This window comes from Scyliorhinus torazame, chromosome 5 (assembly GCF_047496885.1).
Source record: "Scyliorhinus torazame isolate Kashiwa2021f chromosome 5, sScyTor2.1, whole genome shotgun sequence".
Lineage (NCBI taxonomy): Eukaryota > Metazoa > Chordata > Chondrichthyes > Carcharhiniformes > Scyliorhinidae > Scyliorhinus > Scyliorhinus torazame.
Window position 1 is genome coordinate 73,672,626 of NC_092711.1, and position 16,946 is coordinate 73,689,571.

Consider the following 16,946-nt stretch of genomic DNA (forward strand, 5'->3'; position numbering starts at 1 on the left):
ATCAGAGGTAGGTTCTTTACCCAGAGAGTAGTGGGGGCATGGAATGCACTGCCTGTGGAAGTAGTTGAGTCGGCAAAATTAGGGACCTTCAAGCAGCTATTGGATAGGTACATCGATTACAGTAGAATGAAATTGTGTAGATTAATTTATTCTTAAGGGCAGCACGGTAGCATTGTGGACAGCTCCAGGACCCCAGGTTCGATTCCAGCTTGGGTCACTGTCTGTGCGGAGTCTGCACATTTTCCCCGTGTGTGCATGGGTTTCCTCTTGGTGCTCCGGTTTCCTCCCAGTCCAAAGATGTGCAGGTTGGATGGATTGGCCATGATAAATTGCCCTTAGTGTCCAAAATTGACCTCAGTGTTGGGTGGAGTTACTGGGTTATGGGGATAGAGTGGAGGTGTTGACCTTGAGTAGGGTGCTCTTTCCAAGAGCCGGTGCAGACTCAATGGGCCGAATGGCCTCCTTCTGCACTGTAAATTCTATGAAAATCTATGATTAATCTAGGACAAAGGTTTGGCACAACATCGTGGGCCGAAGGGCCTGTTCTGTGCTGTATTTTTCTATGTTCTATCATATCTGTACTGACTTTGTGCAAGAGCTACCACATTTCCTGGTTAAATTCCATTTGCGACAATTCTGCCCCCAGATGACCAGCCCATCTGTATCATCCCGTGATTTAAGGCTTTTCTCCTCGCTAGTTACTACACCAACAATTTTCCATCTGCAAACTTAAAATCCTCGATTTTATATATAATTACTATTGGTGGCTGAGGATGCACCAGGATATCCATCAGCACCTAAACCTGTGATTCCTTCCTGCGAGACATTCGAGAGCTTCAATAACTCTGGAGAAACAATGCTGAAAAAGCTGATCTGGTCAAGGCTAATAACTGGGTGCTGCCTTGCCTGTCTCTGAATTTACTCCTCTCCTGTTCATTCTCCACTTATGTAATAAACATTGATTGTAATGACTGGGAAGAGGTTGCTGCCAATCGGTCACTATTGTGGCAATGTGCGCATCAAACAGCATCATTAGGGCGGAATGGTAGCACAGTGGTCCCGGGTTCGATTCCCGCTTGGGTCACTGCCTGTGCAGTCTGTACGTTCTCCCCTAAAGACGTGCTTGTTAGGTGAATTGAACATTCACCTGAACATGCGCCGGAGTGTGGTGACTAGGGGATTTTCACAGTAACTTCATTGCAGTGTTAATGTATGCCTAATTATGACAATAAAGATTCTTATTATTATTTTATTGATGGTCTTGTAAAATATTGACCTGTTATATTTTCTTTGATAATTTACTTTCGTAATGGAGGTGTCACTGTGAAGAATGTGTCAGTCAGTAAGGATTGTCAGTGAGGATTGATCAGCATTTTCTAATTGGAGATGTTAATCAGAGGAATTGCAGAGTTTTTTTACAAAAACAATTTAGGACTGAAGTAAAATTCATAATTTTATTGTTCACCAGTTTCTTTGGGAGTCCTTAAATCGAAGGATAATATCACAGATGATGGCTTTTAAAAAGGGACCCTACCATCACAAAAACCAACATATATCTTGAAGATTAAACTCCAGCCAGTTAATGTTAGGAGGAAAGTAAATAATAATAATCTTTATTGTCACATAGAGGCTTACATTAACACTGCAATGAAGTTACTGTGAAATGCCCCTCATCACCACATTTTGGCGCCTGTTCGGGTACACTAAGGGAGAATTCATACTGTCCAAATTGCCTAACAGCACGTCTTTCGGACTTGTGGGAGGAAACCGGAGCACCCGGAGGTACCCACAGAGACACAGGGAGAACGTGCAGACTCCGCACAGACAGTGACCCAAGCCGGGAATCGAACCTGGGACCCTGCCGCTGTGAAGCATTAGGGAGCATTCAGGTTCAGACAGGATAATACCTCTAGGAACGATATAGAAATATCAGAAATATTAAATCATTACTTTGCATCATTGTTTCCCAGGAAGGTAGAACAGGTCAACAGGACATTGAATGGCGAGGTGATTATTGATTACACTAATCAAACTCAAAGGGGATAAAACCCCTGATCCAAATGGATTACATCCACGCATTTTAAAAGATTTGCAGGGAGAGACATTACTGCTCATATTTAATAATTCATTAAAAAGGATCAGTTCTAAAAGACTGGCAGCTCAGTAATGTAATTCCTATATTTAAAATGGTGGACAGAACATGCCCAGGAAATTATGAAACAATTAGCTTCACATTAGTAAATAATCAAATCCTGAGTAAAGGAGGGAATTTTTAAAATCTGGAAAAGATAAACATAACAATGAATAATCAAATGGATTTCAAATGGGAAAATCTTGTCTGACCAAAGTTACGTGTTTTGCTGCTTGTGCGAGTGCTGCTTATCATTAGGTGTAAGCAACCTTCCTCTCCAACGTGGTTCCTGAGAATTCTATTGAGTGATTTGAATGGTACGATTAGAGTCAGAGAGTGAAAGAGGCGCTTTAACCCATCGAGTCTCCACCAGCTATCAAGCACCTATTTACTCGAATCCCATTTTCCAGCACTCAGTCCGTAGCCTTCCATGCAATGGCATTTCAAATGCTCACCTAAATACTTCTTAAATGTTGTGAAGGTTGCCGTCTCTACCACACTTTCAGGCAGTGAGTTCCAGATTCCCACCACCCTTTGGGTGAAAATGTTTTTCTTTGCGTCTCTTATAAACCTCCTGCCATTACCTGAAATCTATGCCCGTGAGACTGCAGTGCTGCCACTGAGCCACCGTGCTGCCATCCATATTACTTTTTAATCACCCTTTCTATCTGGCCTCCGGTCTTCAGGGACCTATGGATATGCCCACCAAGGTCCCTCTGATCCTCTAGGGTCCTACCATTAATTGTTTATTCTCTTGCCTTGTTTGCAAATTCTTTACCCAGCGTGAAACCGCAGGCTGACGGTGTGCTGTGTCCAACCTGATATTCCACAGGCCCCACTTTCCTGGAACAACATGAATAATCTGTTTAAAGCCACAAACAGAAAGGTCCAGTTTTCTCCTGGAGTTGAGACAAATCAGCTTTCAAAATGATGCAGAGTTTCAGCCAATGAGGGAGATCCGTGCTCAGCCCTGCCCCTCATTCACTCCGATTAGTTGGAGGACCAGCTGCTCCCGCTCGGTCCTCCAGTACCGCCCCTTATTCCAATTGACCCAGAGCTGCCGTCAATCACTCCCTGGGCATGGCGAGCTGGAGCATGCGCAGTGCCTGGAGTAGCTCCGGTTGAGGCGGTTGTTTGGAAATTCCCAGTCGATCTGATACCGCCGGGTAAGTCGTGAGGGAGGGATAGAGCCGGCGGATGTGTCGGGCGGCTTCATAAAAACCCCGTGCAGGTCCCCTAACCCTGAAATCGAAGCTCTGATACAGCAGTTGAACCGGCGGAAGCTGCTCGGGCTTTTCCCCACAGGCTCGGGTGGACGAAGTGTGACGCAGGGCGCATGCGTACGGAGCGAGAGCCCCACCTCCCATTCACTCTGGTTGGGTGGAGGGCCAGCCGCTCACCTTCGTTCCTTCAGCCCCACCCCGTTTCCCTATTGGTCCAAACCTGCCGTCAATCAGTCCCCGGACATTGGGAGCTGGAGCAAACCCTTCACAATCATTGTCAGCTCCCTGGTTTGCAGCTGCGGAGCTTCTCCCTCCCTCCCGGGAACAGGCCCAGGTTAACGGGCACCATCCTGCTTCAGACACTGGAGGATGGTTCACATCAGAGGATGGGGGAGGGGGACAAGAAATAAGAGCTTACACTTTGCACTCAAATCAATGAGGACTCTGATCTCTGGCAAGGGAGGAAACCGTGACAGGTGGGCGGGGACGATTCACAAACACCCCCTGGAGGCCCCAAACCCCAATAAGGCCCATTGATTTTATTGTCAGACTGCAGACAGGAGCTGGAGAACTGAACTCAGGCACAGGAGATGGTGGGACAAAACTGGGAGTGGAGGAAAGAAATGGTGTAGATGCTGAGATGGGTTTGGATTTCAGCCCAGGGAGGAGGGAGAGTGTGTGGGACAGGGATTTACAGCTTTGGGGGAACAAGAGAGGAAAAAAATGTTCCAGAGAACCTAGAATTGTCTCTTTCAGAATTTCTATCCTGGATTGACATTGATGACTTTTGTAAACTACTTTTACTAGGGGATAGAAGTGGAGAATTTGCCCACAATAAACTGAATCCAAGCTGAAGAGACAAAAGGACATTTGCACAATAGAAATCATGAAGCAGCAATTGGACATTCAGCCCTGTGAGACTGTTGCACCATTTGATAACATCATGGCTGATCTGGTAGTGACCTCAAATCTGCATCTCACCTGCACCTGATAACCATGGAGAAACCGTGGAAATGTGGGGACTGTGGGACGGGATTCAATAACCCGTCTGAATTGAAAAATCATCAATGTATTCACACGGGGGAACGCCATTCACCTGCTCCATGTGTGGGAAGGGATTCACTCAGTTATCACACCTCATCACACACCAGCATGTTCACAGTGGTGAGATGCCTTTCACCTGTCTGGAATGTGGGAAGGGATTTGAAAAATGAAAATGAAAATTGCTTGTCACAAGTAGGCTTCAAATGAAGTTACTGTGAAAAGCCCCGGGTCGCCACATTCCGGCGCCTGTTCAGGGAGGCTGGTACGGGATTTAATACTTTATCAAAGCTCCGAACTCACCATCAGGTCCACTTTGACCAGAGACCATTTAAATGTGCTGACTGTGAAAAGAACTTTAAAAGCAGAAATAATTTACTGTTACATCAACGCACTCACACTGGGGAAAGGCCATTCACCTGCGCCATTTGTGGGAAAGGATTCACTCAGTCATCGAGCCTCCGGACACATCAATGTGTTCACACTGATCAGAGACTATTTAATTGTTCTGAGTGTGAGAAGACCTTTAAAAGAAAAAATTATTTATTGATACATCAACACACTCACACTGAGGAGAGGCCGTTCACCTGCTCCGTGTGTGGGAAGAGATAGACTTGTGCATCGAACCTCCAGTCAGAGTAATTTGTTCACACTGATAAGAGACCTTTTAATTGTTCTGAATGTGAGAAAACATTTAAATGTAAAAGGGATCTTCTGAAACACCAACACACTCACACTGGGGAGAGGCTGTTCACTGCTCCGTGTGGGAAGGGATTCACTCGGTTAGCCCACCTTCTGAGACACCATCGAGTTCACACTGGGGAGAGACCGTTCTCCTGCCGTGTGTGGGGGCAGGAATTCATTGATTTATCCGACCTTCTGATACATCAGTGAGTTCACACTGGACAGAGACCATACACTTGCCCCGTGTGTGACAAGAAATTCACTCAGTCATCCCACCTGACTACACACCAACTTATTCACACTGATCAGAGACCTTTCAAATGCTCTGATTGCGAGAAGGGATTTAAAAGTAAATGGAATCTGCTGACACATAGTTCACAGTGGGAAGAGGCCGTACACCTGCTGTGTGTGTGGGAGGGGATTCGCTCAGTCAAACAACCTGCTGAGACATCAGCAAGTTCACAGGCGACAGCAGGGGATGGATTCTGCTGTTATTGCTGCTGTGAATCAATGATGTCTGGACGCCTGTTCCCAGTGGGGCTCCACAATTTTCTGGTATATATGAATGATTATGACATTTGCAGATGAGACAACAATTCTACGTATGGTTGACATTGCGGGAGAAAGCCATGGACTGCAGGAAGTTATCAGTGGACTGGTCAGATGGGCAAAACAATTGCAAATGGAATTCAATCTTTTTTAAACTGCAGCGCTTTTTCAGGTACACAGAGGGAGAATTCAGAATGTCCGATTCACCTAACAAGCACATCTTTTAGGACTTGAGGGAGGAAACCGGAGTACCCGGAGGAAATCCAGGCAGACACGGAGAGAACGTGTAGACTCCGCACAGGCATAATAATAATCTTTTATTGTCACAAGTATGAAGTTACTGTGAAAAGCCCCAAGTCGCCACATTCTGGTGCCTGTTGGGGTAAGCTAGTACGGGAATTGAACCTGCGCTGCTGGCCTTGTTCTGCATTACATCCAAGCTGGGAATCGATCCTGGGACCCTGGCGCTTTGAAGTAACAGTGTTAACCACTGTGCCACAAACGGTGAGAGATAATTAATTTCAGAGTGAAAACAAGACAAGGGAATGAACTATAAATACGATGAGACTAAGAACTGGAGAGCATTGGAGTCCCTATCCACAGGTAGCTGGATAGATCGATCAGGCAGCCAAGAATCCTTTCTTGGACGAGGCCTGGAATATAACTGCTTTATTTATTTTAACCTGAAGTTTATTGTTGCTTCAGTCAGTTAATAGCTGAATAAATAAAGGCATGACAGGGCATCCCAGTCCTGTGGAGAGCACATCCTAGTCACTGCATTCATCAATTATAAAGTGAGACGATTCATTAGTTATCACAAAACTGAAATCAATCTGATCATTGTTCATAGAATTACAGTTCGTGGTCCATTAATCACATCTAGAGGTTAAAGATGAAGTTCGCATTGTAAGAGTGAAGACGTCTGAATTTTTCAGTCATTAACCATTTGAGAGGTTTAGATATTAACAGTCAACAAAAACATTGATTAGCACTGCTGCCTGAAGGTGCTGAGGACCTGGTTTCGATGCAAGCCCCGGGTCACTGTCCGTGTGGAGTTTGTATATTCTCCCTGTGTCTGCGTATGTTTTACCCCCACAACCCAAAGATGTGCTGGTAGGTGAATTGGCCACGCTAAATTGCCCCTTAATTGGAAAAAATGAATTGGGTACTTTAAATTTATTTTTTAAAACAATGAACAAAAACATTTCAGTTAATTCCTGATAAAAGGTGACTTCAGCTCAATGGAAGAAGCTGATTGGTGAGAAGCTGATGAATCTGTATTTATTTTAATCTTAAGTTTATTTTGCTTAAGTCAACAAATCAAATAACTAAAGACCTGGCTGGGATTCCTGTCTGTTCCACGTGGGAAAACCAGGATACTTCTCATGTCCAGAACAATCACAAGTGCAGGAGGTGAATCAGCTGGAGCAGCAGGAAGCAAAGGGCAGTGGTCGAGAGGTATGTTTGTGATTGGTGGAGTATTTCCAGTGGGATTCTAGATTTCCCAGGACATGATTCCATGCTTCTTGAGTTCTCTATCAATGCTTTAGACTTTAACATGGGGACAGGATTAAGTCATTTACGGTCCTCCTTTTGGCAGTGAGAAAGAAAGCTGTAGATTTTTTGAATTTATTTATGGGACGTGAGTTTCACTGGTTAGGCCAGCTTTTATTGCCCATCTCTCAATGCCCTTCAGAAGGTGGTGGGGAGTTTACTTCTTGAACCGCTGCAGTCCTTCAGGTGTAGGTACACCCACTGTGCTTTAGGGAGGGAGTTCCAGGATTTTGTCCCAGAGACAGCAAAGGAACGGTGATATATTTCCCAGTCAGGGTGGTGAGTGACTTGGAGGGAGCCTCCAGGTGGTGGGGTTCCCAGTGATCAGCTGCTCTTGGCCTTCTAGATGATAGTGGTCATGGATTTGGAAGGTGCTAAGGAACATTGGTGAGTTACTGCAATGCATCTTGTAGATGGTACACACGGCTGCCACTGTTTGTCGGTGATGGATGGTTGATGTTTGTGGACGGAGGAGCAATCAAGCAAGCCGATTTGTCTGGATGATGTTGAGCCTCTTGAGTGCTGTTGGAGCTGCATTCATCCAGGCAAATGGAGAGTATTCCATTCCACGCCTGACTTGTGCCTTGCAGATGATGGACAGGCTTTGGGGGCCGGGGGGGGGGGGGGGTCAGGAGGTGAGTTACTCGCCTCAGGAGGTGAGTTACTCGCCTTAGGATTCCTAGCCTTTGACCTGCCCTGGTAGCCTGGTAGTATTAATGTGGTTTGTCCAGTTCAGTTTCTGATCAATAGCACCCCCAGGATGTTGATAGTGGGGTATTCGGCAATTGTAATGCCAGTGAATTTCAAGGGGCGATGATTAGATGTGCAGGTTAGGTGGATTGGCCATGCTAAATTGCCCTAGTGTCCAAAAAGGTTAGGTGGGGTTACTGGGTTGTGGGAACAGGTGGAGATGTGGGCTTAAGTGGGGTTAAGGGCTGGTGCAGACTCGATGGGCCGAATGGCCTCCTTCTGCATTGGAAATTCAATAATGTATGATTCTAATTCTATGACTAGAGAGATCAATGACCAAGGGGTTTAGATTGAAATAATAACCTCTGTAAGGGACTGGAGTTAACATTCTCGATATTGGTGAAATAAATCAGCTGTTTTAAACACGTTGTACATTTTTGTCTTTCCCGCCTGAGTGTTTAACATCGCCTGGCTGGAGCTCAGAAAGGATAATCTCACCTCATAGAATCAGAGAATTTACAGTGCAGAAGGAGGCCAAATGGCCCATCAGGTCTGCACCAGCCCTTCGAAAGAGCATCCTACTTCAGCCCACACCTCCACCTTATCCCCGTAACCCCACCGAGCATTTCTGGACACGAAGGGCAATACAGCATAGTCAATCCACCTAACCTGCACATCTTTGGACTGTGGGAGGAAACCGGAGCACCCGGAAGAAACCCACGCAGACACGGGGAAAACGTGCAGACTCCGCACAGACAGTGACCCAAGCCAGGAATCAAACCCAGGACCCTGGCGCTGTGAAGCAACAGTGCTACCCACTGTGCTACCGTGCCACCCTTGCATCCAAGCTCCCGGATTGCCTGTCTTCTCTCTGAGAAAGATTTGGTTTGTCTCCTGTATTTCACTACTGTGACAGGCAGAGACCTGATTGAAGGGATTCAAACATGGGAGTTCTGGGGAAGATGGGCAAGGATTTGGGAGGTGACAACATGATCAAATAGTTTGGAGAGGAGAGGGATGGGACAGTAATTTGTCAGGATGGCAGGGTCAAGGATTTGTTTTATTGAGGAGGGGGTGATGACGGCAGATTTGAAGGCAGAGGCTCAGTACCTGAAGAGAGAGAAATGTTGACAATATCCATGGACAGTTGGCTGATCAGTAGCTCAGTGGGAATAGGGTCGATGGAGCAGGAGCTGGTCTCATGGACAAGATGAGCTCTGAGAGGGCATGAGGGGAGATGGGAGAGAAACTGGAGAAAGATGTGGGTTCAGGGCTCGGGAAAGGATGAAATTTAGAGACAGTTTGGTCCGGTGGGCTCGTGGAAGGGAGGGAAGCAGCAGAGGCGGCTGATCGGATTTACTCAATCTCATTCACAAAGAAGCTCCTAAAGCTCCTCGCACTTCTTGTTGGCGGTGAGGATGGAAGAGACAGGGGAGAGCGAGAGTACTTCAAAAGGAACTAACTTGTGTCAGAGATATTAAAATGTTGCAACACTGCACGTTTAACACAAATTAATTTATTTGACTTCTTACCAGAATATTAGCCCCTGTAAATGAGCAGAGACCCAAATTAACATGGTTCAGTCCTGAATGTGAGGAACAGCAAAATCCAATCACTGCAGTTACTTGTGGCCTTGTTGGTGTCTCAGGAGATGGGATGAAGTGGTGAATACATTCCCACACTTGGAGCAGGTGAATGGCCTCTCTCCAGTGTGAATTCGCTGGTGCCTCTGCAGGTCAGATGATTGCGTGAATCCCTTCCCACACTTGGAGCAGGTGAATGGCCTCTCTCCAGTGTGAATTCGCTGGTGCCTCTGCAGGTTAGATGATCGCGTGAATCCCTTCCCACACTGGGAGCAGGCAAATGGTGCCTCCCCAGTGTGACTTCGCTGATGTACAGTGAGGTCAGATGATTGCCTGAACCCAGTCCCGCAGTGAGAGCACCTGAACGGTCTCTCGTCAGTGTGAACACGTTGATGGCGAATCAGTTCCCCAGAACGTTTATAGCACTTCCCGCAGTCTGGACAATGAAACGGTCTCTCATCAGTGTGAATTCGCTGGTGACTCAGCAGGTGGACTGAAAAAGTAAATCTCTTCCCACACTCTGAGCAGGTGAATGGCCTCTCCCCAGTGTGAACTCGCTGGTGTGTGGAAAAAGTGGATGACTGAGTGAATCCCTCCCTATACTCTGAGCAGGTGAATGGTCTCTCTCCAGTGTGACTGCGTTGATGTGTTTCCAGCTTGGATGGGACAGTGAATCCTTTCCCACAGTCCGGACATTTCCACGGTTTCTCCTCGGTGTGACTGCATTTGTTGCTTGTGAGGCCTGATGACAGAGCGAATCCTCGTCCACACACACAAATCAAGAACGGTTTCTCCCCACTGTGAATGATGCTTTTTCCTTCCATGTTCGAAATCCGCTGATATTCAGGATATGATAAATAGAGGACTCTTGTCAGATCCTGATGTGATGTTTGGTTTGAGTTTCCGGACTTTGAAGCGTCCCCTTCTAACACCTGTGAAACTGATTTAAAAACAGAAAATAGGGAGTGAGAGAACCCACAAAAACACAAAGGCAGATTTGAAATTGAGCTGAATGAATCTGGTCACTTGTGGGGCCGGCTCTGGGAAAAAGTGACCATGAAAATGGCAGGATTGTTATAAAACCCAATTGACCTCTTTGGGAGGCGAGAGAAAGAGGTGAAGAGGGATTTTGTATATCTACAAGACATATTAAGAGAGTAGTTGGCAAAGTATATTCGACCTTGAGCTTCATAAATAGAAATACTGATCCTGAAACTATGCTTCTGGTGACACAGTGATTAGCACTGCTGCCTCACAGTGCCGGGGACCCGGGTTCAATTCCGGCCTTGGTGACAGTCTGTGTGGAGTTTGCACTTTCTCCCCATGTCTGTGTGGGTTCCCACCCGATGCCCAGGTTTCCTCCAACAGTCCAAAGAAGGGCAAGTTAGGTGGATTGGTCTAGATAAATTGCCCGTTAGTGTCCAGGGATGTGCAGATTAGGTGGACCTATGGGGTTACAGGGAGAGGGTGGGGGTGTGGGCCTAGGCAGGGTGACCTTTCAGAGAATGAGAGCAGACCCGATGGGCCGAATGGCCCACTTTTGCACTGAAGGAATTCTATGGTACTAATTATATTCTATGAATCTTTATAAAGCTCTGGTCACCACTCTTCAGGAAGAATGTGAAGGTTCTTGGAGAAGGTGCAGAGGAAATTTACCAGAATGGTTCCAGCAAAGGAGGTTGAGGGGAGATTTGATTCAGGTACACAAGATTATGCCAGGTTTCCATCAGGTGGACAAAGAAACTCTGTTTCCATTTACGTAGAAGCACTTGGGACACAGATTTAAAGTTTTGGGTAAAACCTGGATTGTATTATATCAGATCCTGAGGGTTGACAAGTTGGATGTGGAGAGGATGTTTCCTCTTGTGGGAGAATCGAGAATGAGGGCTTCACTGTTTCAAAATAAGGAGTCACCCATTTCAGATGGAGATGAGGACTTTTTATTCTCTTGAGGGTTGTAAGACTTTGGAAATCACGTCCTTAAAAGGCAGTGGAAGCAGAGTCCTTGAATATTTTTAAGGCAGAGCTGGATAGATTCTTGATGAGCAAAGGGGTGAAAGGTTATCGGGGTAGGCAGGAATGTGGAGTTGAGGTTAAAATGAGATCAGCCGCAATCTTATTGAATGGTGAGCAGGCTCGAGGGGCCAAATGGCCTGTTCCGAGTTTGTATGTAAAAGGTACAGGACATATGAGGTGATATGAGATATGCTTTTACACAGCGAGCGGCAATGACCTGATACTTGCTGCCTATGAGGGAGTTTGAAAATAGACACATAAATCATTTGATTTCAAAGGAAATTGGATAGACATCTGAGGGAAATAAATCTGTGAGCATACAGGGATCGAGCAGGAGAATGGCACTGACTGGATTGCCCCAGAGAGCTAGCATGGACTCAATGGGCCGAATGCTATTCTCTGTGTCATCATGTCTCTGACTCTTTTGTGCAATCTAGCTTTGTAATTTAACCCCGGCGGGTACAGATATCCCTCAGGTAAATCTGAGCTCACTCCCTACGAGCAAAACCCGGGGCTCTCGCTCACTACGCATGCGCTCCGCCGCGTACTTCGTCCACCCGGGCCTGTCTCGGGGAAAAGCCCGAGCAGCTTTCGCCGGTTCAACTGCTGCATCCGAGCTTCGTATTCGGGGTTTGGGGCCGACACGGAGTGTTTGTGAAGCCTCCCGAACCATCCGCCGGCCCCATTCCTCCCTCATGAGTCACCGAGCGGGATCTGACCGGCGAAGGATTTCCACCCGACCACCTGAATCCTGAGCTATCATCGGCACTGCGCATGCTCGTAGTCACGTGGGAGACCGGGCACCGCCCCGCCCTTCATTCACTCCGATTGGTTGGAGGACCAGCCGCCCCGCCCAGTCGCCCAGGCACGCCCCTCTTTTCCTATTGGACGAAAGCTGTCGTCAATCATTCCCAGGGCATTGTGCGCTGGAGCATGCGCAGTGCCGATGCTGGACTCGGCCCGGAGGATTCACTGAAACCCGGTGGAGGCGCCAAACCCCAATAAGAAGTTTCCGGGCCCGGGTTTGCATCGAGCGGGGGGACAGCTGCGGCCTGCTCCCGGTGACAGGCCTGAGTTAACGGCCACCGTCTTTATAGAGGCTGCAAACCCGCAGGGGGCAAAACATCAGAGATAGAGTTTGTTGTGAAACCAATGGGATATTGTAAAACAGGAGGTCAGGGTTACAGTCAACAACAACAACTTATATTTATATAACACCTTTAACATCATAAATTATCCCAGTCAACTTCACAGGAACATTATAAAACAAAGTGAGACACCCAGACACAAAAGGAGATATTAGGACAGGTGACCAAAAACTTGGACAAAGAGGTGAGTTTTAAAGAGTCTGAAAGGAGGTGAGTGAGGTGGAGATGGGGAGATTTAGGGAGGGAATTCAGTGCTTGGGGCCGAGGGAACTTAAAACCGTGGCGGAGTAATTAGAATCGGGGGTGTGCAAGAGTCCAGGATCAGAGCTGTGCAGATATCTCAGGGGTTTGTGGGGCTGGAGGAGATGACAGACACAGGGAGAGATGAGGCCATGGAGGGATTTGAAAACAAGGGTGAGAATTGACTGGGAGAGAATGCAAGTCTCGGAGCACAGGGATCATAGGGGAAAGGAAATTGCTGTGAATTAAGACATGGGGAGCAGACTTTTGGATTGCTTTAAGTTTCCAGAGGTAGAATGTGGGAGAGCAGCCAGGTGTGCAATGGAATTGTCAAATCGTGAGGTGACGATGGTAAATTGCCTTAGTATGTAAAAAGGTTAGGGGGGGTTACAGGGATAGGTGGAGGTGTGGGCTGAGCTAGGGAGCTCTTTCCAAGGGCCGGTGCAGACTCGATGGGCCGAATGACCACCTTCTGCACTAAATTCTATGAGGTCAGAAGCTCATATTGGATCAAGTATGAAATCAAGTTTACAAAGAGACTGGCTAAGTCTCAGATTGTTGCCAGGGAGAGGAATAGAGTTGGTATGTCAGGAATGGAGATTGGAACAGGGACCAAACAGTGGATTCAGTCTTCTCCATATTTGATTGAAGTTATTTAGTCAGCAGGAAGAGAACCAGAATGGGCCCTAAGTCTGATATCCGGTATAACTTAGTTCGAGAGGGAGAGGAAGAACAAAGGAAACCCTGGAAGATTTCGAGGAACGACCTTTGCGATTGCTCATCAAATCTCCACACAGTCAGTTCTGGACACAAGGTTCACCTCTGTTATTCTAATTGCTCAGTCAGGGTGATTCAGATTAATGTCTGTCACAAGTCATGAATGAAGTGACTTATAAAGCATATTCTTACCTCTAATTATATAACTTTGGTAAAAGGATACAGAAATAATGATCAAATACTTTATTTGGATTTCAGCCCAGGGAGGAGAGTGTGTGGGACGGGAATTTACAGCTTTGGGGACAGAAGAGAGAAACAAAATGTTCCCCAGAAACTGGAATTGTCTGTTCTGAATTTCTATCCTGTACTGATAGTGTGGCCTTTGTAAGCTCCTTTTCCAGGGCATTAGGAGAAGATTTTCAGACAGGAAACACAAACAAAATATCACATTAAGATCCGACAGTGTCACTCAATTGATCAGGACCTGAATATCCTGACTATAAATGTGGAAAGAAAAATGTTTGTTCTGTTTGTGGGAAAATATTTAAAACATCAGTGTGACTGGAAAAGCACCGAGACACACACGCACCCGAGTGAGAGTGTTCCAGTGAACTGACTGTGGAAAGAGCTTTAACCAGTTACAGCCTGAAAAAAACACCATTCACTAAGGGGAGAAACCATACACATGTTCTGTGTGAGGACCAAGCTTCACTTGATTGTCAAAGAGGAAACGGACAAAGACACTAACTCCATGGAGATACCGTCGAAACCGTGGGGTATGATTTTCGCTGAGGGGGTTTCCAAAATTGGAGAGGTCCCGGCTTCATATGCCGGACGAGCTCTGCAAAGTGCTTGACTGGGGAGGTGATGGTGTAATGGTATTGTCACTGGATGAGTAATCCTGAGACCCAGCACAATTCTCTGAGAATGCAGGTTCAAACCCCACCAAGGCAGATGCTTCATCGTGGCTTGTATTTGAACTTGAATCCAATAAATCAGGAGCTGCACAGTAGCACAGTGGTTAGCACAGTTGTTTCACAGCTCCACTGTCCCAGGTTCGATTCCCGCTTGGGTCACTGTCTGTGCGGAGTCTGCACATTCTCCTCGTGTCTGCGTGGGTTTACTCCGGGTGCTCGGTTTTCCCCCAGTCCAAAGATGTGCAGGTTTGGTGGAGTGGCCATGCTAAATTGCTCTTTGTGTCCAAAAGGGTTAAGTGGGGTTATTGGGTTATGGGCATAGGGTGGAGGTGTCAGCTTGAGAAGGGTGCTCTTTCCAAGGGCCAGTGCAGCCTTGATGTGCCGAATGACCTGTTCTGCACTGTAAATTATATGATTGTGGAAGTTCGATGTTAAACAGTTTAGTGAGAATTGGGTCAAAGGAGCAAAGGGTAAGTTTCACAGACAAGATGAGCGCTGAGAGAGCATGATGGGAGACAGCAGGAAACGAGGAGAAAGATGTGAGTTCAGAATTTGGAAGAAAGGTCTTTCGAGGCAGTTTTACTGAGTGGTTTAGTGGAAGAGGAGCTGTAGAATCAGCTGATCGGATTGTTTTAATGGGTGAGGTTTTCCAGTCCTTCCTGCTGGCTGGATCTTCCAGTCCCACAGATCTCTCGGTCTGCTGTTCCGATTCATTGGTTGTCTCATTGGGTTCGCTGTAGGCCTCTTGGGGTCTGTGGAAAAACTCCCGGTGCCTCATTCACCTGATGAATTCCCCGGAGCGGAGAAACTACGACATCTTCTTCGCAGCCTTCAACACGTCATCGATGAAAACGAACATCTTGCCAAGGTCATCAACACTACTTGCCTCTAAACAACTGCGCAACCTCAAACAGACCATTGATTGCAGCAAACTACCCAGCATTCAGAATAGCTATCATGACACCACACAACCCTGCCATGGTAACCTCTGCAAGACGTGCCAGATCATCAACATGGGTATCACCAACACGTGTAATGGTGCGACTTGGCCAACATTATGTACTTCATACGCTGCAGCAAAGGATGCCCTGAGGCGTGGTACATTGGCGAGGCCATGCAGATGCTGCAACACGAATGAATGGACATTGTGCAACAATCGCCAGGCAGGAATGTTCCCTTCCAGTCGGGGAACACTTCAGCAGTCAAGGGCATTCAGCCTCTGATCTTCGGGTAAGCGTTCGGCCTTCAGGACGTGCAACAACACAGAATGGCCGAACAGAAACTGATAGCCAAGCACAACATACATGAGTCCGGCCTCAACTGGGACCCTGGATTCATGTTACATTACATGTGCTTGCGAAATCCTACCAACTGTCCTGGCTTGAGACAATTCACACCTCTTTAACCTGTGATTATCCCTCTCTCTTATTGCACCGTCTGGACCTGTAAAGACTTAATTACCCGCAAAGACTCGTATTCAAAGTACCATTTGGCATCATTGAATTTTTCTACATATGTGTTTGTGGAACCTACATCTTCATTCACCTGAGGAAGGAGCTGCACTCCGAAAGCTAGTGATTCTAAACAAACCTGTTGGACTTTAACCTGGTGTTGTAAGACTTCTTACTGTGCCCACCCCAGTCCAACGCTGGCATCTCCACATCCTAAATGAGAAGCATTAAATGCTTCTGCCAGTTTCGGACCAGGCACCTTTTGCGCGTTAGGTGAATGTGATAACCTCCATGCTACAGAAACAGCTGGAAGCACAGTACCCAATGGTCTCAACTTGTAAGACCATAAGATATTGAACTTTAGCATTTGTTCAGCAAATATCTAATGGGACAATGCTCTCTGTTGAATCATTAATGCATCATTCTTATCATCCTGTAGAAAATTTCCATAAATTTTACTCAATATTTGTTTAATTATTCTATGTTGAACATCAGTATATTTATTTGTTATATATGACTTCATTTTGAATTGAATAGATCTCGAATCTTCACCCTGAATAAACTCTGAAATATACACCATTGAATTAAATTGCAAACATGACTGACCAAGAAAAGAAAGCGTTTCACTGGGTAACAGAAGTCGCATGAATCTTTGTTCAGTTTGACCACAGTCAGCTTTTAAACAAAGTCAAATATAGTTAAATGGAAGTGAATTGTGTGTTGCTTAGATTTGACCCCTCTGTGTTTTGGTGTGAAACATTATGCAGCCTAAATCCCGTTCATGTATAAGAAAGGAGGGGTGACAGCAAATCCGTACTGAGCCTGGATTTCCTCATCTCCCTGAGTGGCTTTTCCTGTTTCTCTGTCATTAAGGCCGAATTTTTCAAAAATGTGGTTCAGTTAAATCTCTGCCATTTCCTCTAATTCAGTTACAGTATCGTTTGTGTCTGTCTATATGAGCTGTCTGGATATGTTTCGGAGGCTGATTAAAATCTTAAGAAT

General features: G+C 46.2%; 1 protein-coding gene across 1 annotated transcript; it reads right to left on the reverse strand.

The window, feature by feature from the left end:
* Positions 1-9,372: 9,372 nt before the first annotated feature.
* Positions 9,373-12,168, reverse strand: LOC140418445 (uncharacterized). Its single transcript, XM_072501921.1, has 2 exons — positions 12,020-12,168; positions 9,373-10,395 (listed from the first exon to the last, which is right to left on the reverse strand). The coding sequence occupies exons 1-2, from the start codon at positions 12,081-12,083 to the stop codon at positions 9,494-9,496; spliced, it is 966 nt and encodes a 321-aa protein (XP_072358022.1). The 5' UTR covers positions 12,084-12,168; the 3' UTR covers positions 9,373-9,493.
* Between the last annotated feature and the right edge of the window lie 4,778 nt (positions 12,169-16,946).

Bases quoted from the DNA above. Each gene is read 5' to 3' on its own strand.
- LOC140418445 (XM_072501921.1), bottom strand. From the start codon at position 12,083: ATGCAGCAGTTGAACCGGCGAAAGCTGCTCGGGCTTTTCCCCGAGACA. The intron at 10,396-12,019 runs GTACGCGGCGGA...TTTTTAAATCAG, and splicing joins GACAGGCCCGGGTGGACGAA to TTTCACAGGTGTTAGAAGGG.